The 22,859-nt window shown below is 36.6% G+C and overlaps 1 protein-coding gene across 1 annotated transcript; it reads left to right on the plus strand.

The window, feature by feature from the left end:
* Positions 1-452: 452 nt before the first annotated feature.
* Positions 453-5,399, plus strand: LOC145912118 (ZP domain-containing protein-like). Its single transcript, XM_082999534.1, has 9 exons — positions 453-616; positions 1,018-1,180; positions 1,592-1,752; positions 2,371-2,542; positions 2,884-2,954; positions 3,368-3,551; positions 4,021-4,128; positions 4,898-5,003; positions 5,209-5,399. The coding sequence occupies exons 1-9, from the start codon at positions 453-455 to the stop codon at positions 5,397-5,399; spliced, it is 1,320 nt and encodes a 439-aa protein (XP_082855660.1).
* The last annotated feature ends 17,460 nt before the right edge of the window (positions 5,400-22,859 follow it).

The following is a 22,859-nucleotide window of genomic DNA, read 5'->3' on the forward strand; positions in this document are numbered from 1 at the left end:
CCGAAGAATCAGCTTAAAATTAACATTTCGTAATTGTGACACCTGTGACTCGACGAGACGCCGTTAGATATGTTTTAAAATTTGTGTTTCAAAATTGTCAAGCTTGTTGACGTAAATCTGCTTGGAATTGTACTTTTGAAAAACATTATAAGTTAATGACGTGAACCACTCATTCTATGTCATGCAAAACATCCTTTTGCGTTTTGTGTTTCTTTAATGACTTCAATGAGTTTAGCATCTTGTCTGGCTGCTACACCTGTACTTATGTTCAAGAATGCATTTTTTTATGTAAACCGAAATTAAAAATATTTATTAGAACTTGTTCTATTCCTAAGTGAAGTCTGAACAACGATCATACAAACAGCTCAGTTGAGGTCGTTCTTACAACTACGTGCAAAGGTTGAAAGGCAAAACCTATGAAGACCAGTTCTATTTTGTTAGACAACTTTATCATGATCAAAGTTGGAATTCAAATAAAAAATATAATTAAAAAACTTTATCCCATATTTTCAATTCAAGTGGGCAAAGAACGAATAGATAACAATCATAACTATATTAGGACTTTAAATTCGAGCGATGGAATGATTTCTTGTGGCGCCGCAAACACAACAATTACGTAAGTGGGAAATTTGGCGTAGGAAGTGTTTGAATGGGAGGTACTCTTGTTTTTGACACTTTATTTATGAAACAGGAGTTTGGAAGTCGCATGCGAGCTGATATTTAACCAGAATATCAGAAAATATTTCCCCAGTGCCGTTCTTCATTGCACTTCTTTTTCTTCTTTTCTAACATGTTTTTTAGACATTGCCAATAGAAAATGATCGCACAAATGTTTGGCACACGATAGATAATACGCAACAAATACGAAACGTATGACAAGTTATGTACCCTCATTTTAATTTGTCATTTTTTGGTAGCTTTTAGCAGCTGGTCTTGATGTTATTTTAGTAAGTGGTTAGAAGTTGACCTGCTGTAAACAAGTCTTGATACGTATTAAAATTTTGCACTTTTTTAAAGGTTGACAAGCGAACTTTTGAGCAATTCGCCAATCAGTCTGATTGGTTCTTTCGATTTTCTGGACGCCTCACCCAGTGGTTCGCCTCCAAACTGCTCTTTTCCAGGAACAGCAGGGGACATTGTGTTGGATCAGTTTTTCGGCCAGTGCGCCTCGTCTGTGGAAGTAAGCGATTGTTGTGAAATTATTTCAGATATAACAATTTTATAATTGGCAGACTATCCCGGATGTTTAAGATTGTTCACTTTTAAAAAGTGTTTTTTAAAATTCCGGCCTTTCTTTATTCAACCTTTTTTATCTTTTGATGATTAAAAACCGTAATACTTGACGCAACGATTGATATTTGGAAAGTAAATTTCAATTGAAAATAAAGTTTTCTGTAATCCCTTGAAAACTGGCACCAATCATTGCTTTTGAAATTTGTGTATAAGCTGCAGACAGATGGCCACTGTTTCGACCTAAAAGGTCTCATCAGTGCAGCTGGTGTGACTATAAGACGAACTTTGCAGACCAAACGGCCAAGCAAAGACTTCCACTTTGTGGTGCTTTTGAAAACCCGACGTTTTTTGTATCCAGGAAAGCGGGAATTTGCTTGTGGTGAACTACACGTTGTGTGTATCACCCGTGGATGACCCTGCCGCCGTCATATCACGTGATGTCTCAAGTCTCATCTACTTCACCTGCACGTTTGTACGCAACGTGACAATATCCGATCTACGCATCGACCCCCTCATCGAGTAAGTACGATATTTGATCAGAAGTAGGAGTTTTCCACATAAATTTCAAGCCAAAAAATCAAACAAAACACCAAAAAATCGGTGTTTAAGAACTTCGGTGTTCAGTACCTCGGCATATTTCTACTACATGTAATCTAAGTGCTCGGCAATATGTGGTGCCTTTTCCTAACAGAGTCGATAAGTTAACGTTATAAGCGGTGGGGGAATTCAAAGATTTTGAAAAGGGTTGAAAATATCGAACCAGTGTGAACAAGGTTGCCATAACAACCGGTCTACAAATTCTAAAAAGGGCTTTGCCCCCCCCAAATGGCACCAATTTTTATAAATATAAGATGTATAAACAACCAGGGCACATATCCAATTGCAAAAATCACGTTTATGCAATAAACCAATAATGATCAATGACTGCAGACACTTGTGCTTCGACGTATAAGACCAGTTGAACGGCAAGACCGTCGTCAGTCAACAGCTGCACTGATGAGACCTGATAAGGTCGAAACAATGTGTACAACTGTCTGCAGGTCAATGCAAAAACCGTGTTTTTCACATTCGCTTGCTTTCGTGTTCCGCGAGACTCACAAAAATAAAATAACGCAAGCTCTACGTGTGTTTCTTCAGCCGCATTCGGGCTCAAGCACCAGGAGACCAGGGAGAGTTTGTTGTGGATGTCACAAGATTCAGCAACTCCGCCTTTAATGAAACCGATCCAAGCCAGGAAGTGACGGTTGAGGATCCAGTTTACGTCGGTCTTGCTGTAAGAGGCGGAGAGTCGGCCGACCTCGTGCTTCAGGTTTGTAATTTGTCAAGTTTCATATTTCAATCCTGGAAGGTCGTTGAAATAGGTGATGGAGAAGTAACAGAAACGTTTGTTTTACGTTTTTGCTGTGTTTCTTTGTAAATGCTGAATCTTAGTCGTTTCATGCGAAAATTTATGTGCAGTTTTTTTTACATTTAGTCCAAAAAAATGTGCCACAAAAAATCGACATCAACAACCATTGTAACTTGTCATGCAAAACAAGCTTTAAAAAAGTCTTTAGCATTACAGTGATGGAAAATGACAAATTTCTAACGAATCTGGAAAGTGTGTTTTATTTGTTCGTTGTTAGTTTTGAAAATGTGTTATATCAACAGGCTTTGAATTGCTGGGCAACCCCTACTTCAAACAGCAGTGATGTGGAACGATACGATATCATCGTAGACAGGTGGGCCATAGATTTGCATATACGGTGCTATGATGTAGATTTTTTAATCATATTCTGATGTCATTCAATAAGATTTAGGCCTCTAATTGTTGTCGGCTTATTTATTGCTCTGGAAACATCAACTTCGCTTACGCTGTTGACATCATCAGTTTTGTGAATGTAATAATGGCCAACTATTTCGGTATCCCGATATTTGTTGTAAATATTTGTTTGTATTACCAGCGCTCAAGGTCGAATAAAAACCATACCAAGTTCTCCAAATCTTAAGACAAACAGACGAAGATTACTTAATAACATTATTTTTTACATAAATACTAACAAAAATGGTTGTTTGAGGAACCTCGGGCCAATATCGGTTTAAATTAAAGAAAAAGGCAAAATTCCATACATTGTTTCAACTGATTTTCATGCAGTTGTGAGGCCAACACTAATTCCTGGGAACACAACATGATGATTACCAACTATGCCGGACCTTACGTCGAATTCAAGTTTAATTCTTTCGTGTGGACGAGTCGTATTGACGGCCTCCAAGAGATTTACCCGCATTGTGAGGTCACTGTGTGTCCCAACGCGATTGCCGAGTTCCAATGTCTGGTGGTAAGTCTTCCATGGCTGATCAAAATGCGACAAAATATTTAGCTGGCTTTCTAGTTGCTTCGTATTAATTCTGGGAAACCTAGCATATTAATTGTGTATGGTTTGAAACCTACACGTTGCCAATAACGCAAATGTTCTGTTGTAATCACATGTTTAAATCCAGGCATATTGTGTAATTGTAACGGTTTTAGTAGACATCGCTTACTTAAAAAAATCCTCATATTAAATCGGTTACTGGCGAAAAGTTTCATCATGTGCAAACGACCGAATAGAAATTTTGCTGTCCGCAAAAATCTAATAAAATTTTCCTAACCTCTCAATATTTTTTCGATTTATGTAAATTTAAACCATGCCCCAAAAACTGAAAGATTAATTTTTTGGTTTGCTATAACTTTGTGTTTTGCGACAAAACGTTTTTTTAAATCACTGCCAAAGTTGTCGTCGTTATATTTTCTGTTTGTTTTTCCAGAGCCCATGTACAGGTAGCAGAAAACGACGTGGTTTTTCCAATCAACTGAGAAGACAAACTATCAGTCTCGGTTCCGTTAAAGTCCCGACTAAGAAGGAGTGCGACAAGGTAAACGAAAAAATCCAACCCTTTGTCTCTAAACAGCGCAGAAGTAATACCATGCTTTCGCATAACAAGGCAGGATCGACCCACTGCGCAGGCCCTTTATATTTGGCGATCTCAGCCCTCGTATTTTGATTATAGGGTTCATAGCTTGGCTGCAATGCCTTAGATGCGAAGCCTGTGAACCTTTGTCTCTAAATAAAGGAATATTCCAACAGTCTTATAGGCAACAAAAACTTGGTATTTGATTTTTTAAACTTGGTATAAAAATAACTCTTTGTATAATCGCGCTTAATAGACGGTATATTGCGTTCATTGCGGACTAAAAAGTGAAAATAGGCTTTGGCCACCTGGTAACAAAGTGAATTACAGATCTGTTTGTGAGGTGTAAGGTTTAGGTTGACAGGAAACTTGTTGAGCTTTAAAACGTTACGAATATAATTGTGGGTCACCGTGCCATTAAGTGAAATTCAGACGGTTCTTAAAGATTGGAAAATGCTGTCTGAAATGCGCAATGTTCGGAAAATTGCACTAATTTAGGAGAAAGCATTGTTGTTGACGACGAAAAATGAACAAAACCCAGGAAATTTAACCGTTTGTTACAACGTCGCCTCTATTTCCCTTATCGCCATGTTTACTGATAAATCCAACATACAGTGTTAATACAATGCTGTCCTGTGTTGCGAATGGGGTTATGGGATAATCGCAGACGTCGTCAATATTTTCATCGATAAAATAAAATACACGAAATCTCACAATCTGTATTTGTGTTTAGGAATGTTCGCATGACTGCACTCACGATGACGAAGGGATTCCTTACTGCACCTGCCCCCCAGATATGACGTTGGACACGACGGGAGTGATCTGCCTGGATAATTCCGGTAGGTTCAATGTTCTTGTGAAGAAGAAATCTCAATCTTAAATTTCTCGAGAAAATTTCTTTTTAAGAACATTGCAACAAAAACACGTCAACAAAACTAAGAAATAAAATAATACTACAAGAGAAAATGTCAACACTTTAACATTTGCAATATAACGTGATTTCGTAGCGCATACAAGTTGCAAAAACACATACTTTGCACACAGATTCGCACCTGAACGAGGTCATGCCCGACGTTTATTTCATCGTCCAACAACAGAAGTCCAACCCCTTCCCAACCCTGTTGATAGCCGCCCTGCTTATGACAATAATTGTGCTTGGAATTATGTGGGTGCAAGAGAAACGTCGCCTGAAGGTTAACAGCGATAAAAGCGCTGAAGTTAACATGAAGATTTAAGTTGTGCTTTTACCTTTGTTAGGTGGAAAGATTTCAAACATTGCATCTGATTAGTTACCTCACGTAATAAATCACCTCAAATCTTAAAATCAGCTAGCTGTCTTCGGTGTTATTGGTTAAAAAACAAGTTTTGTAATCCCGACCAACACAAAATACAGTGCACGGGAATGTTACCTTGTATGATTTCTGTATTGTGGGTTTGTTTGTCGTAATAAATATATATGTTACTTGGAATCAACATTTGTTTCAAATTGTGCTGAGTTTGTTGTGATATTATTTAAATTATATTAAAACCAAAAAGGGGGTATTTTGGTTGTAATTTTGAAACATATTATAAGTTTCGCCTGACAAGATATCCTCAGTTTCCGTAACAGCCATGAACGTAAAACGTAAACAAGAAACGCAAAGTCGTTCCCACAACTACGCACAAAGATTATTAGGTAAAACCTATTTACAGCCAATGTCACGGTTGATAATAATGGAAAAGTTTAGCAGCTGATCTAGCCAGTGTAGGCGGCCCCTAAAGACCACCAAGCTGTTATGGGAGGACGCTTTAAGCCTCAGTTGTGTGTGATATTGTAACGTAATATTGCATATGTAGGTTTACGTACAATGCTACTTGAGACGTGTTGTACCATCACTAAGTTATGTTAATTTATTCTAACAAGGCATTAAGAAAGTAATCGTTCGCATACAATCTGTTCAGAGTAGTAGTCCTGTCTTGGACAGGGAGTCGAAAAATTTCAGACTGCTATGATTCCAAGTTTGAGTACCACCCATACATACAACTACGTCTGTGAATGTTAAAACCAAACTAGCTATGCTTTTGAAGCAATTATTTTGGATATCTGGTAAATTTATCTATATACTCTGCCGACAAAGTTTTGATGTCACATGATTATGAATTTTTAGGCCAATCATCTGTAATATGTCTCGTTTTGGACAAATATTTGTGTTAAGTTGAACACCAAGGCCACTGTAACCCGAACAAACCACCCACGAAACAATTATTCCCACGGCAAAAGGCGAACAGAACAATGACATATTTGCATCACCGTTGGTAGTTACCTTTTTCAAAAGCCGTGACCAGGGATCCTCTTCTATACTTGTACTGACTTGGTATCGTTAACTCGGGTAACTTTGGCAGTGACCGATTACTTTCTCTGCATTCGCATGAGGGTAGTCGATATAGAAAACATGTTCCCTTTTTTTGTAACGTGTTCACAGGTTTCTTTAAAACCAACAAAAGGAGCAGTATTTTGTTAATTTCGACAGTTCCAACATTGATGTCTTAGTATTTAGCATCAAAGTAAAGATGTCAAGAGCAGTAAACAGTTGTGTGATGATCTGGACATTGGTTATGTTGATATCTCAAGAGTTTGACTGTAAGTGTTTTATTCAACTATTTTGATTCAAGAAACGTACAAGTTCATTGTGAGCAAGGCAGTTATCGTTCCATTGTAGGTTCCTGGTCGAAACCATGCACATATCGTTTCTTTTCAATGTCCAATGACAAACGAACTTGGCAGGATGCGAAGGAACGATGTATTGAGCTTGGTGGAAATCTTGCGAGAATTCCTGATGCCGAAACACAAAACAGACTTATTCGTCTTGCAAACAACAAAAATAGAATGCGTAAAAAAACATTTGTACTAATTTAAATTTGTTTGGATATTTTTTCCAATAAAATCTATCACGTCATTCAGAAACAGAAAGCAATTTTTTTTTTCTTGTTTTCCAGCTTGTTTTTTAGGTGGTAGACGTTTTGGAGACAAATTTACGTGGCCGGACGGAGTTGTTTTTTGCCAGCGGAAAGGAACAGGTTTTTGTTTCGTAAATATTTTTCATGAATTATTGGCTAACCCATATTAATTACCATGATTAAAGTTTTAATTTAAGCAAAAAATTATTCAAAAACTTCTTAAAAATCCTATCTTATATTTTTAAACCAAGTGGACAAAGAATGAATAGATAACAATCATAACTATATTAGTCAAAAATATCCTAAGAAAACATGTCGTTCGTTTCTTACGGTTTAAGGTTATGGTTTGAATGGTGTGCCAATAATGTCTTGGACCGGTAAAGAATATACAGCCTGGTTAAATAACATATATCCTGGAACTGGTCAATGTGTTCGACTTGAAAAACGTTTCAACTGGGGGTGGTATGCTGGTGATTGCAACAGGAAAATTAACTATATTTGTGAGTTCAAAGGTGGGTTTATTAATATTTTGTTATTTAAACGACTGACATGATGCTGTTTGCAGATCAACCACGAAAAATCGTATTTTCACAAACAAGTTACTCTGCAATTGTCGGTGAAACAATCATTATCAAAGGAAAAATTACCGAACCTTATATAGAAGCTATAACTATCAGAGCAATTTACAACCTAAACAGACGGGTCACTTTAGCAACCAACTACACGGGTGTGGACTTCAGTTATTCCATCCAGGATGTTAGTCCTTCTCATTTTGGTAACATTTCAATTGAAGCCATTGGAGTCGAATCGAAATGCAAATTTTCGAAGAGCACTTTTTTGAATGAAGGTAACCATAACAAGTTTGGTTAATGAAGGTGTGTTCCAGTACTTTAACATTCATTTACATTTACGCAGTAAAGATTGAGATTGACAGAAACAGAATAGTTGCGGAAAACTATGAAAATCATGAATCTGTTAGTTGCTCTTTATCAGAAAACCATCCCATCCCATCCCAATAACATGGATGAGGTATAAATTGTTTGTTGATATCTGTGATTACAACTGTGGAAAAAAGTTTTTTACCACGCACTGCCAAATAAAACACGTTTTTAGATCTTATTTTTACACTGCAATTAGAAATATTTGTTATTAAATCCGTTGTACATGCAGCGCAATTGAGTAATATTTATCTTGTGGGTTAACCACCCCCTAATCGTCTCTACTCACATGTATATAATCCTCAAAAGTTTGGGGCCTCTGATCTTAGTGAACAAAATATTTGTCCAGAAAAACTAATAAGTTTCAAAAGTAAATGCAAGAAGTCAATTTTAGTGAGGAAATGTGATAACAAGTGACATTTATTCCGCAGAAACGATGCAACGGTTTCCAACAAAACTAGTTCCAACGTTTACCAATCTGTCAGCACCACCCACAGTTCATCCACTCTTCACATAACAGTGAATGATGTGAGTGAATCGGGGAATTACACTTGCATGGGAACAAATAGGATTGGATCCAAACTGGAAATGAAGTATTTGCAAGTGTTTGGTAAGTCAACATTTTTTGTTTTTAATTTTTTTTAAAATTTTAACGCTGTAATAACGATTTCGGGCGCATACAGACGTGTAGATAGCCATGCATGTGCCAGACAAAGCACACTAGTGAACAACAAAAACAAAAAAATCAAATATTTTTAAGGGGGGGCGATCTTCCCTTCTTCGTTCCGCCCCAGACGTACACAGCAAAATACATGGATACATTTAAAGTAAAAATCATCTTGTTTTAGTTAAAGTAAACATCACATTATCCAAAAGAAATTTGGACTTGGAACAATGGGAGAATGTTACGGTTGATTGCACTTCGTATGGAAATCCCAGGCCTGTGGTTAACTGGTACAGGTAAGGTATTGTAATTTTTGAACAGGAAATGCTTATAAGATGTAAAACTTGACAGAAGGGTTTTTGCGTTACACCCTAATATTTGTAAAGCTAATATCTTCCTCTTTATTGTTTTTAGGCGAGAAAATTTGATAACAAGCTTTGCATATTCGGTCTCGGTTTCCCAGCAAATACTATCGCAAGGTCGATACCACGTGACGAAACGCCTTCACTTAACAAAAGTTGACGCAACTTATGGCGGGGTTTACGAATGTTGGGCCGAAAACCGCAAGGACACAAAACTGCTGTCTCTAACCAGAAAAGAAGTCACTCTGAAAGGTAGTAGTGACCATAAACTGTTCGAGTCCCTGCTAAACTGTTAGATGTATTTAGTTCGTCCAAACATAACACTTTCTGCATCAGAAGTTATTGCGGAAAAATTTCATCAGCAATACGTTGATTGTATCTCTCATGGGTTTCCAAGACCTGACGTTACATGGAAAAGGTAAACACATGATTTAGCATCAGTTCAACAAATCCGTAACTTTGGTTTTAAATTTTAGAAATAAATCTGTTATCGGAGCTACAACTTCTAATATCTACACGAGTATTGTTAATAACACGAAGTTTTTGCAAACAGCTCGATTGATTTTTATGATTGATAATGTTGTGGATTCAGGAAGTTACGTTTGTCAGTCAACAAACAATCATATTGACAAGGTGGAAAAGGCGTTTATAATTAGAGGTATCCAACTGCAATGATTTGATTTTTTTGTCAGTTGTCAGTTTAACCAATGCATCTACAGTACCAGCAAATATATCTGTTACTCAAACCAGCAAAGTTGTTAGTATTCCAGAAACGTTTACGATTGGTTGTGAATCATATGGTTTTCCATTGCCGACAACATATTGGATTCGGTAAAGCGATTGGCAAAATGAAAACTTTGTTTCTACTCCGTATATTCATGAAATCAACATTACGTTGTGTCCATAGAAATGATCATGTAGCAAACTGCACTACTAACACCTCCTCGGTTTGCCAAAATCGTGCAACCGTCGGCGAATTCAAATCCATATCCTGGGTAAACTTCAATATTACCAACATAGAAGATGCTGGAAGTTATCACTGCAAAGCCTTTAATATTCCTGGTTTAAAAATGGTCTCAGAAACCTTTACTCTTCTTGGTGAAACTGTCATGTTTTCAGTCCTAAGAATCTTAGCGATATTTAGTATTTTAACATTTTTAGTTGAGGCAAACATTTCTCTCACTACAAATTACGTCAGATTGCTGGTGGGTGAATCTACAAACGTGACTTGTACTTCATTCGGATATTACACTCCTACTGTTTATTGGACCAGGTAAAAAATAACTATCGAAAAAAGCTAAGATTTAAACTTTTCTTTGACATTTATTTTTAGATCTTTGGAAAATATATCGAATAAATCGTCAACACGAATATATTATGAAACATTTAACGTGGACAAATTTCAAACGATAAGTGTACTGAATATAAATGTTGCCGATATTAACGATTCTGGTAGTTTTATATGCCGAACTACATCAAATAACAAGAGATTACTTATTATCGTTACAACCACACAGCAGGTTGCCTTTGTAGCTGGTATGTATGCTTGTCTTGTGAGCAATGTTAGTCACACAACCAAATATTCATTCCTATTTATTGGGTTAGGTGTCAACGTATTTGTGTCAAAATGGTTCATTCCCACAGTTATTGGATTGTCTGTTCTGATTATTTTACTCATATCTGTAGGTGTGGTAATCAAGTGGAGGTAAACTTTCCTTTCTTTAATAAATCAAAAAAATGTTGTCCCATTTTAATTATTTGATGTTTAGGGAAAAAATATGTGCAAGTATTTCCACACGAAAAAAAAACGCATCAGAAACTTCGTCAGAATTTAAATTGAATAAAGGAGTGAGCTGGAAGTACTCCCCAGGTATTCGGAAGATAAGACTTTTTAGGAATTAATCCGTTTTAAAAAAAAGTTTATGTTATAACCATTAGAGGATGAGCCTGATGACACTTATAACACACGGATACGTAAGTTTTGCTTGAGTGAATTTTACACGAAGAGCGCAGATAATTTACACAAAGCAATCAAATCACAATATCAGGTACGTGTACTTCTGCTATTTATGTTGCCAAAATATCCATTTAGTTTTTGTTGTTTTGTGCACATAGAGTCATAGATTGTTGATACACAAATTATGTGGTATAATCCTTTCAGAAAATAAGAAGACAATCAAGAAATGCTTTCAGCATTGAAACAGCAAAGAACAACCCATGTCGAAATCGTTACAAGAATATTTTACCATGTAAGTTGTTGTTCATTGCACAATGCAAGGTTAGTTGACAGATTCACAAACAATTTCTTGTCATAGGAACACTAATAACGGATTTGCTCATGTTTTAGACAATGACATGTTTTATTTATTGAAGACGTATCTGCAAACACTAATGCCATCATCAGTTTAAAGGGGAGTGGTTAGTCTTTCTCCATAGTGATATAAAGCTGACCTGACTGGTGCCAGACTGATGATGGCATAAGTTTTAGCAACAATTTCTTGAACAAATAAAACATGTGAATGCTTATGGCACTATGGGGAACTCTGTTTATTCTCGGAAAAACAAATGGTTTCCTTCCTCACATTCAATACTTCATTTTTAATATTTTGTTGAATAAATTAACTTATATGCAAACAGTACGAGGTAAATTGCCCCGGAAGGGCATCAAAAATTTTTCTGCATGACAATCTTGTCAAAAATACATAACATTTACGCCAATTATGTTCGTAGACGATTACAACAGAGTGGTCCTTCGTGGACTTGAGGGCGATGAAAACGACTACATTAACGCTTCATATGTAGAGGTTCGTAACCGTGCTGAATGCAGTGGAAAATAATCTGTTAACGTTTCTAATTAGGGATTTAAACAACCAAACAAGTGGATTGCAACACAAGGCCCCATCGATACAACTGTAAATGATTTCTGGACGATGGTTTGGCTACAAAAAGTCAGAGTAATTGTAATGCTCACAAATCCAGACCAAAATAAAAAAGTGAGTGTTTTATCATTAATTTAGATGCGTATTACTTAACGCTTTTCACTGTTTAGTCAAGGTGTGCTCTTTACTGGCCCCAGAGCTTCGCCCCCTTTAAACTGTACGGCCGTGTTAACGTAAAACTCCTGAAAGTCCTGAACAAACATGGTTTCATTGTCAGGAAAATGGCAATCGAAGAAGCGAACACCTTATATGTTTCGGTATACTAGGATTAAATAGAAGTTCTTCGTTGCTGTTATTGTTGTTATATCGCTTTGAATCCAGGAACAACGAGTTGTGACTCACTACCAATTTCTTGCTTGGCCCGGTTATGGAGTTCCACAAACAACAACTGACTTTCTCACATTCACAAACCAAGTTCAGAAGGAAATGGATCGCGTAAATCGAACTTTGCGAACTCAGGTTCCCACTGTGGTCCATTGTAGGTAAAAATAGTGATTATATACCTTGGTAAACTCAGTGACTGCGAGATAACCTTCAAGTATGTTTATCAAGCGGAGGTGCCGGCAGAACGGGGACTTTTATTGGTTTTGTTTATTTGTTGGAGGAATTAAGTCAAACTGGCTCAGTTGATGCTTTCAAGGCCGTTTGCCACCTGAGAGAGCAAAGAATGGAAATGGTGCAAAATGCGGTAAATGTGTTTCTTTTCCCCGACATATTTCAAATTGTGTTAACTTCATTTGTTACATTTATCTAGGAGCAATACATATTCTTGCACCACTTGATTGCACAAAGTGTTGAAAGTTGCAAAACCCAAACAAATATTACTGGACTGAACGAAAATGTTGAGCAACTTAAATGGTTTGTGACCTGCATACAAAAAAGTGTTTAGCATAAAATGTAAATCATGCACTCACAGTTCACCTTCTTCATGTGACGTCATCAACGAGATATACAGTGTTAAGTTGTCTGATGACGCCACTGCTTCAACAAAGCCGGCAAGGAGTTCAACTCTTTAAATATGCGGGATCTTCTTTTGTGTTGGGGTTTTCGGTTTTAAATACGCGTTCGGGCCAATTGCCTAAATGTAACAATATCCCAAGAATCATCGTACAATTAACAATTCGTAATTGTGACACCTGCGACTCGACGAGACGCCGTTAGATATGTTTTAAAATTTGTGTCTCAAAATTGTCAAGGTTGTTGACGTAAATCTGCTTGGGATTTTACTTTTGAAAAACATTGTAAGTTAATGACGTGAACCACTTATTTCATGTCATGCCAATCATCCTTTTGCGTTTTGTGTTTCTTCAATAACTTCAATGAGTTGAGCATTTTGTCTGCGTTTCTATACTTGTACTTATCTTCATGATTACATTTCTTCATGTGAACCGAAATTAAAAATATTTATTAGAACTTGTTCTATTCCTATGTGAGGTCTAAACAACGATCATACAGAGAGCTCAGTTGAAGTCGTTCCCACAACTACGTACAAATATTAAAATGCAAAACCTATGAAGACCAGTTCTATTATTATTGGATTTGCGTTTTAACATTTTATCCCATAAAGACATAACATCTACATGTTGTGCCTCTGTACACACTGACTAACAGCTAATGTCGATAATAATGGAAAAGTTTAGTAGCTGATGTAGCTTGGGGCCAGTATAGCCAGCCCCTAAAGTAGGGTCCACGAAGCGGTTTTGGGAGGAAGTCTAAGGTCTTTGTGAGATTGTAACGCAATATTGCATATGTAGGTTTATGTGCAATGTTACTTGAGTCGTTTTGTGCTATCACTGAGTCATGTTAATTTACTCTAACAAGGCGTTAGGAAGGTAATCGTTCGCATACAATCTTTTCAGAGCATTAGTCCTAACTGGGACAGCAAGTCGGAAAAATTTCGGACTGCTGCGATTCAAAGTTTAAGTACCACTGTTACATACAACAACTACATTTGTGAATGTTGAAACCAAACTAGCTATGCTTTGGAAGCAATTATTTTGGGTATTTGGTAACGTTATCTATATACTCTGCCGACATAGTTTTGATGTCACATAATTATGAATTTCTAGGCCAACAATATGTCTCGTTTTCGACCAATATTTGTGTTGATTTGAACACGAAGGCCACTGTGACCCGAACAAACCACCTACGAAACAATTATTGCGACGGCAGAAGGAAACTGAACAATGGCATACTTGCATTGAACTGTGCATATTTTGGAACTTTCCGTACATAAGGTTAACTTAAAGTTGATGTCGAAATATTGCCTCTCAATTTGCATAGGGAATTGTTCTCATCCCTTTCTTAGAAAATGCGTGTGCATTTACTTTTTTTATAAGCTGTAGCCAGTGATATTTATGTTACTTTACGCACTCACGTTTATTTGGTATCATTAACTCGGGTAACTCTGACAGTGAAGGAATTTTTTCTTTGCATTCGCATGACAGTTGTCCTCAATGAAAACATTTTTTTAATTAAGACGGTTCTGACCTTTCACGATTTTTTAACCTAAGATGTCTTAGAATTTAGCGTTCAAGTAAAGATGTCAGAAGCAGTAAACAGTTGTGTGATGATCTGGACGTGTGCTATGTTGATATCTCAAGAGTTTGGCTGTAAGTGTTTTATTCAACTAATTTGATTCAAGAAATGTACAAGTTCATTGTGAGCAAGGCAGTTATCGTTCCATTGTAGGTTCCTCATCGAAACCATGCACATATCGTTTCTTTTCAATGTCCAATGACAAACGAACTTGGCAGGATGCGAAGGAACAATGTATTGAGCTTGGTGGAAACCTTGCGAGAATTCTTGATTCCGAAACAGAAAACAGACTTATTCGTCTTGCAAACAACAAAACTGGAATGCGTAAAAAACCCATTTGTACTAATTTAAATCTGTTTGGATATTTTTCCAATAAAAATTATCACGTCATTCAGAAACAGAAAGCAATTTTTTTTCTCGTTTTCCAGATTGTTTTTTAGGTGGTAGACGTTTTGGAAACAAATTTACGTGGCCGGACGGAGTTGTTTTTTACCAGTGGAGCATGACAGGTTTTTGTTTTGTTATTCTTCTTTCATGAATTTATGACTAACCGATATCAAGTATCATGATTAAAGCTGCACTGATGAGACCTTTTAGGTCGAAACAGTGGCCATCTGTCTGCAGCTTATACACAAATATCATGATTAAAGTTTGAATTTAAATAAAAAATATAATTCAAAAATTTTATCCCGCATTTTCAATTCAAGTCGGCAAGGAACGGATAGATAACAATCATAACTATATTAGTCAAAAATATCCTAGGAAACATGTGGTTTGTTTGTTATGATTCAAGGTTATGGCATGGTGGGTTCGCCAATAATGCCATGGACCGGTAAAAAATATACAGCCTGGTTATTTCACCCAAACCCCGGAACTGGTGAGTGTGTTCTGCTTGCAAATTCTTTTGATTGGGGTTGGTACGCTGGTGATTGCAACAAAAAAATCAACTATATTTGTGAATTCAAAGGTGGGTTTAATAATATTGTTATTCAAACAACTGACATGATGCTGTTTGCAGATCAACCACGAAAAATTGTATTTTCTCAAACAAGTTACTCTGCAATTGTCGGTGAAAAAATCAACATTAAGGGAAAAATTACCGAACCTTATATAGAAGCGCTAAGTATCAGAGCAATTTACAACCTAAACCAACGGGTTACTTTAGCAACCAACTACACGGGTGTGGACTTCAGTTATTTCATCCAGGATATTAGTCCATCTCATTTTGGTAACATTGCAATTGAAGCCATTGGAGTCGAATCAAAATGCAAATTTTCCAAGAGCACTTTTTTGAATGAAGGTAACAATAACAAGTTTGGATAATGACGGTCGGGTTCCAATACTTTAACATTCATTTACATTTACGCAGTAAAGATTGAGATTGACAGAAATAAAATAGTTGCGAAAAACTATGGAAATTATGAATCTGTGAGTTGCTCTTTTCCAGAAAATAATCCCAATCCCACCCCACTTACATGGATAAGGTATAATGTATTTGTTGATACCCGTAATTACAACAGTGGAAAAAAGTTTTTTACACCGCACTGCCATATAAATAATGTTTTCTTCTGAACTCCACTAGGTTTTAGTATCGTTTGTCATTGTTGTGTTGAGATTGTTTTTCACACTGCAGTTACAAATATTTGCTATTAAATCCGATTTACATGAATGTAGCCCATTTGGGTAAACCAGTCCCTAGCCGTCACTACTCATATGTATAATCCTAAAAAGTTATCATAGTCATCAGAATATTTGTCCAGAAAAACTAAGACGTTTTAAATGTATTGCAATTAGTCAAATTTTACTCAGGAAATGTGATAACAAGTCACGTTTATCGCGCAGAAATGACGCAATGGTTACCAACAATAGTAGTTCCAACGTTTATCAATCTGTCAACTCCTCCTACAGTTCATCCACTCTTCACATAACAGTGAATGATGTGAGTGAATCGGGTAATTACACTTGCATGGGAACAAATATGGTTGAATCTAAGATGGAAAAGAAAACTTTACAAGTGTTCGGTAAGTCAAAATTTTTGTTTCAAAATTGTTTAAATGTTAACGCAATAATGACGATTTCGATCGCATACAGACGTGTAGATAGCCATGCATGTGGCAGACAAAGAACGCTAGTGAACAACAAAAATCAATATTAAAACAACCCTTTAGTCTGCCACTCTATTGATTTTTTTCAGTGTTATGAATTATTCCAATGGGTGCGATCGTCCCTGCTTGGTTCTGCCGCTGCCTTTCACTGCTAAATTCATTTTTTGCAGTTTCTCCAAATATATCTTTGAGCAACACAACAATTGTTGCTGAATACGGTCAACAAATCCACGTTGATTGTATTTCGTTTGGATTTCCCAAAGTAACTCTATCGTGGACGAGGTGTGGGAACAGTTTTAATCGCTATGTGTAACATTACGCATTATAGGCAATTAAATCAATTGATGCCAAGCAAGGACCTGCGCAGTAGAGCGATGCTGCCAATCATGCCATTGCATGAAATCCTCTTGCCTTAATGATTCTCACTTTTGGTAAACTTTTGGTGAAAACTTGTGCAGAAACGGAAAAATTATTGAAGCATCATCGATTTTCGGCGAATTCAAATCCATATCCTGGTTAAACTTCAATATTACTAACATAGAGGATGCTGGAGGTTATCACTGCAAAGTCTCTAATATTCCTGGTTTGAAAATGACCTCAGAAACCTTTACTCTTCTTGGTGAGTTTTTGAGTCCTTCTGTTATTTGTTTTTGGGGAAAATGAAAACTGGTACTTTTAGTCACACCCAACATTTCCTTGTCATCAAGTCACGTCACAATAGCAGAGGGCGAATCTGCAAACGTAACTTGTACTTCATTCGGATATTACAACCCAATAGTGTACTGGACACGGTGAGGGATTCGTGTTATACGGTTTCTCAATTTAGCGGAAAGCATGTTATGTTAAGTAATACTTTCTCGTTTTCAGTTTCTCCAAAAACTTATCGACTAACTCGTTGAATCGAATAAATTTTAAAACTACAAGTGTCAGTAAATTTAAGACAGAAAGTACACTTAATATTCAAACTTCCGATGTCAGTGATTCTGGTACTTTTGTTTGCCACGCTGGATCTAGTTACGAAAGTTTAAACTTTTCCGTTTTGTCCCCACAACAGACACAAGGTATGACGGAATTATTTTGCTGTTTGGCAAATGATTTTCCACGCTTTACTTTTTATTATCATTCCAGTTTCTTTGTATAATGACACCGTATGTTCAATGTCAATTAGTAAAAACAAAAGCAACATTTGATCCACAAAGCGATGCTATTTGGCCCTTTGTTCTATAATTTCGTGATATTTATACGTTTGCTCGTTTTTGGTAATGCTAATTGTATTTAACAAACTATTTGACTCCATTTTTCCTGTATATATTAGTTTTTTTCTAGGTTTATCTACACCACATTGGTTGCTACCAGCTATTATCGGATTGTCATTTTTATTCATATCGGTTATAATTGCTGTGCTAGTGTTGGTGAAGTTGAGGTAAATGACCTTTAATTATAACACATAAACCGCAAGCAAAGCTATTACTAAGTTAAAACGTGTTTAGATATTTTTGGGCTCGTGAACACAACAGAAAGAAACCCGAAATATACCTTGAAACTGTCAACCCAGGTAAATAGCTGGTATTTAAAAAATATACAGCCTATTAATGCGTTTTCTCGAATTGTCAAATAGGACTGTTGACAATAATGCTTGTAAAAATTCGACCACTGGTATTTCAGATTCCTCAGATTCTCCAGTTGAAACCAAACGTCGTCCAGACTCGACTACGATGAGAATTTTTAAGTTTTATTTATATGATCTTTATGTGGAGAGCGCCAACCACGGACATCAAGCATTGAAAGCTCAACATGAGGTGCGTTGTAAAGTTAACGTTTTGTCACCTAAGTTTTTCTGCATAATATATTCAGGACCGGGTGATATGCAAATACATGGTATACGCAGTGGGCGCCACATTCATACTTTTAAATACAGATTTACAATCTGCTCCTGTGAAACATTTATATTTCGTGTGGTTTGTTTTGACAGAAAATAAGAATACAATCAAGACGTCTTCTCATTGTTGAAACTGCTGAAAAAAACCCAAGTCGAAATCGTTACAAGAATATTTTACCATGTATGACTTTAAGTTTTTTTATTCATAAACGTATATTTTTAAATACCGTGCACATATAGATGAAAACAACAGATTGATTCTTCGCGGATTAAAAAGCGACGAAAATGATTACATTAACGCATCATATGTTGAGGTTTGTCACTGCAGCAATGATTTCCTGGAAATTTTACATTGATGGTAATATTTCTCAGGGTTTTAAACAACCGAACAACCCAAGGCCCCATCGATACAACTGTGAATGATTTCTGGGCGATGGTTTGGCAACAAAATGTCAGAGTAATTGTAATGCTTGCCAATATATGTGAGAAGGGCAAGGTATTGTAATTAAACACTTTATGATTATTTTGCAAATCGTTATCATGTCAAAATAAATTTTAAAGTCAAAGTGCGCCGTCTACTGGCCTGAACACATCGGTCACTCCCAAAACCACAAACAGGTGCAAGTCCACTTAACTAACGTCATCGTTAAAGGGAGTTACGTCATCAGAAAGATGAATATCGAAGAAGGGAAGACCGCATATGTATCGGTATTTCATACATTGGGTTTACACCAAATTCATATAACACCTGTTTCTTCTGTTGCAGGAACAACGCACTGTGACGCAATATCACTTCACTGCTTGGCCCGACCACGGAGTTCCACAAACTACCACTGGTTTACTCAGATTTGTGGAAGAAGTTTTTGTCAATATGCAGCACTGGAAGACATCTTTAAATACAGATATTCCCACTATTGTTCACTGCAGGTTCGATTAATGTTGTACCGCGATTTGCAATTCACTGGTGTATTTTCCACGTAGACTATGATGTTCATATATTGACTTAACTGTTGATGTTTTAGTGCCGGCATTGGAAGAACTGGAACTTTTATTGCTGTTGATTATTTAATGAAGGAGTTAAACCAAACTGGTTCAGTTGATGTTTTCAAGGCAGTTTGTCGTTTGAGAGAGCAAAGAATGGAAATGGTTCAAACTTCCGTGAGTTAACAGCGAGTATGTTTATAAAACTATTTATTAAAGTCCGTCTTTTGTGCTGCAGGAACAATATGTTTTGCTTCACAGACTCCTTCACGAGTCTTTAAACTTTATGGAAACGAATTTGGATGTCAAACAGTTTAACCAAAGATTAGAACAACAAAAACGGCAAGAAAACGTGGATTTTTGATGTATGTCGATTTTACAAACGTTTGCTTTTGATTTAGGCTGCCGTATTGTAACAGCATAAAAAAGGAATTTGAGGATTTAACTAAGATCGTTAATGTCCTACAAATAAACTGCATAGAGGGGACAGGCGGTAAACCTAATAATAACACATAATAGTTTAAGCACTATTTAACCTTATTTTGTTATGATCAGATGATTCAGCCGAAGAAAAAACGAAACAAACTGAATACTACGAATTGGAGGTGAAGTTTTCTTTGAAAAACAATAATGTTATTACAGTTTATACATATCTGCTGATCCTGTAATTTTTCAGTCGTATCATGGCACGAATCGTCTGACAATTGGGAAAGAACCTAAAGCTGATCAAGTGGAACAATTTTTCAGAGTTTTGTTTCAGAAGAGCTACGGAATCGTTTTGTTTCTTGGGAAGTCGGCAGTTTTCGTAAGACGCAACATTTCTTTGCTTAAACTACTTTCTCAACTCATGTGCTTAGGAGAATATTTCCTCGCAATTGAACACAAATTTGATTTTGGGTGATCTTTGTGTGGAATGTGTTGAACAAACCAATCGTGGAAGTGCAAAAGTAACGGATCTTTTGATTAAGGATCGAAACGCACAAGTAAGGGTTTCAACTATTCTGCGATCTACTTTTCCATGAAACTCGGCTATTTTAGAAAAACACAACATGGGTTGAATTCGCCTTTTTTCCCGAGAGGGAGGGACCAGAACACGGCAAAGACTTCATAAAATTCATCTCGTTTCTCAAGACTGATATTGGTGGGGCAGATAAAAATAGCATGTTATTGATGTCCAGGTAAGAATGTTAATGTTTAGTAGGCCAGGAGATAATGCTTTTTTTAGAAGTATTTTATTTAATTGTTTTCCAGTAGGGGATTTTCAAAGTCCGTGATGTTCTGTGTTGTCTGGAATCTCATCTCTCGTTTCGATGTCGAGAAATTAGTGGATGTGTTCAAAACGGTCAAAGATATCAGTGAGTGTATGTGTGATCTGCATCTCTCATTGGTAGGTATTAAAACAATATTTTCCTTGAAACCCTGCAGTAATTTTGTTGCAGCTTTTGAAGGAAGAATACAAGGCTTGTTATTCTATGATCAAGTTGTACATTGACCATGAGAGAAAGTGACTGGAACTTTATGACGTCATCGTTCAGTGGAAAGCATGTTTTGTACATTTATTTTATTTGTCATGTGGGATACTGGATACAACAAACATATGTATGTAGTGAGTTTGAGTACCAATGGAATGCCCGAACACTTTCTCTACATCCTAATAATACATTTGTTTTTGCATAAATTTACATCGCAGTCGCATTCGACAATAGTAGATAACATTAAGTTGATCACCCGAGCGCTCTGTGTTTACTTGGCTGTGTATCGTTTGTGTTCGCACCAACCGATGTTAAAATTACGTTTTTCCATAATATTTGAACCGCATACGTCAATTTTAACGAGGTTGATGTAAATAAATGTATTGCATTACTGTCACGAAAGTTGGCAATGAAAATATAAAATACAATCGTGAGGAATATGTTTAACAAGATCAACAAGAATATTTTGCGTTTCGGCATCAGATATACTAGCAAGGTTTCCACTAAGCTCAGAACATTTTCTCCTCGCATCTTCCCTCGTTCGTCTGTCACCAGACAAGGATAAGAAACTTTTTTTTACATTTGTTTAATGACGAATCTAAACTAGTGTCAAAGGAAGGCTGTTAGTTTCTAATGTGCATTTGCTCATACAAATACAAAGAAAGTACTTCGTCACAGTAAGCCTCAAGTTAGATTCGAGCTCACATTAAACCATTGTATACGACCTAAAATATCTGATAATGCAGATTGGTCATTGTCTTACAACTTTCTTTAGCACGGATCAGCATATCGACCTTTGGAGTGTTTAGTTTTGGGCAATCATGCTTTATCGAACGTTTGCATTCATTACAGAGCTTGCGCATTGACGCAGTCATTAACCTATTGTAACAATGATTTTTTGCATAAAATTTTTATTATTAAAATGGGTGTAGCCTACACACAGTACACGTAAAAACTGATAAATAAAAATTATACTGGACAAAATGTCAGCACTTTGCAAACGTGATTGCAGTGTATCTGCCTGTACATGCCATGGCGCATAGAAGAAACAAAAACAACTACTTTGCACACCGTTTCGCACCTTAACGAGGTCATGCCCGACGTTTATTTCATCGTCCAACAACAGAAGTCCAACCCCTTCCCAACCCTGTTGATAGCTGGCCTGCTTACGACAATAATTGTGCTTGGAATTTTGTAATCCCGACCAACACAGAATGTGTTATACAAAAGATAGACACATCAGAAATATATTTACAAAACTTTGCTCTTAATACAGTGTACGGGAACGTTACCTTGGTATGATTTCTTTATTGTGGGTTTGTTTGTGCTTGAGAATTGATTCTGGGAATCATTTCCCATTCTGTTGTAATTTGGCCCTGAAGATTTCCACCTTATTATATATATAACAACTGTCTAGGAAACTTTCGTTTCAGGCTAAAATCTTTCAGTCTTCTTTAATTAGACATATATATTTCGCTTCGTTAAATTAGCATAAAATGTAAATCATGCACTCACAGTTCACCTTCTTCAAGTGACGTCATCAACGAGATATACAGCTCGGTGAAGTTGTCTGATGACGTCATTGCTTCAGCAAAGCCGACAAAGGATTAAATTCCTAAATATTCGGATTGCTTTTCCACGTTGGGATTTTCGGTGTTCAAATCTGCGTTCAGGACAATTGCCCAAATGTAACAATATCTGAAGAATCAGCTTAAAATTAACAATTCGTAATTGTGACACCTGCGACTCGACGAGACGCCGTTAGATATGTTTTAAAATTTGTGTCTCAAAATTGTCAAGGTTGTTGACGTAAATCTGCCTGGGATTTTACTTTTGAAAAACATTGTAAGTTAATGACGTGAACCACTTATTTCATGTCA

Source organism: Ascidia mentula, chromosome 8 (genome assembly GCF_947561715.1).
Source record: "Ascidia mentula chromosome 8, kaAscMent1.1, whole genome shotgun sequence".
Taxonomy (NCBI): Eukaryota; Metazoa; Chordata; class Ascidiacea; order Phlebobranchia; family Ascidiidae; genus Ascidia; species Ascidia mentula.

What these genes read in the sequence shown, in the direction of transcription:
- LOC145912118 (XM_082999534.1), top strand. Translation starts at nt 453, where the DNA reads ATGATCAAAGTTGGAATTCAAATAAAAAATATAATTAAAAAACTTTAT. An exon ending in AGTGCGCCTCGTCTGTGGAA is followed by an intron (nt 1,181 to 1,591) that starts GTAAGCGATTGT and finishes TTTTGTATCCAG; the next exon opens with GAAAGCGGGAATTTGCTTGT. An exon ending in CGCATCGACCCCCTCATCGA is followed by an intron (nt 1,753 to 2,370) that starts GTAAGTACGATA and finishes GTGTTTCTTCAG; the next exon opens with CCGCATTCGGGCTCAAGCAC.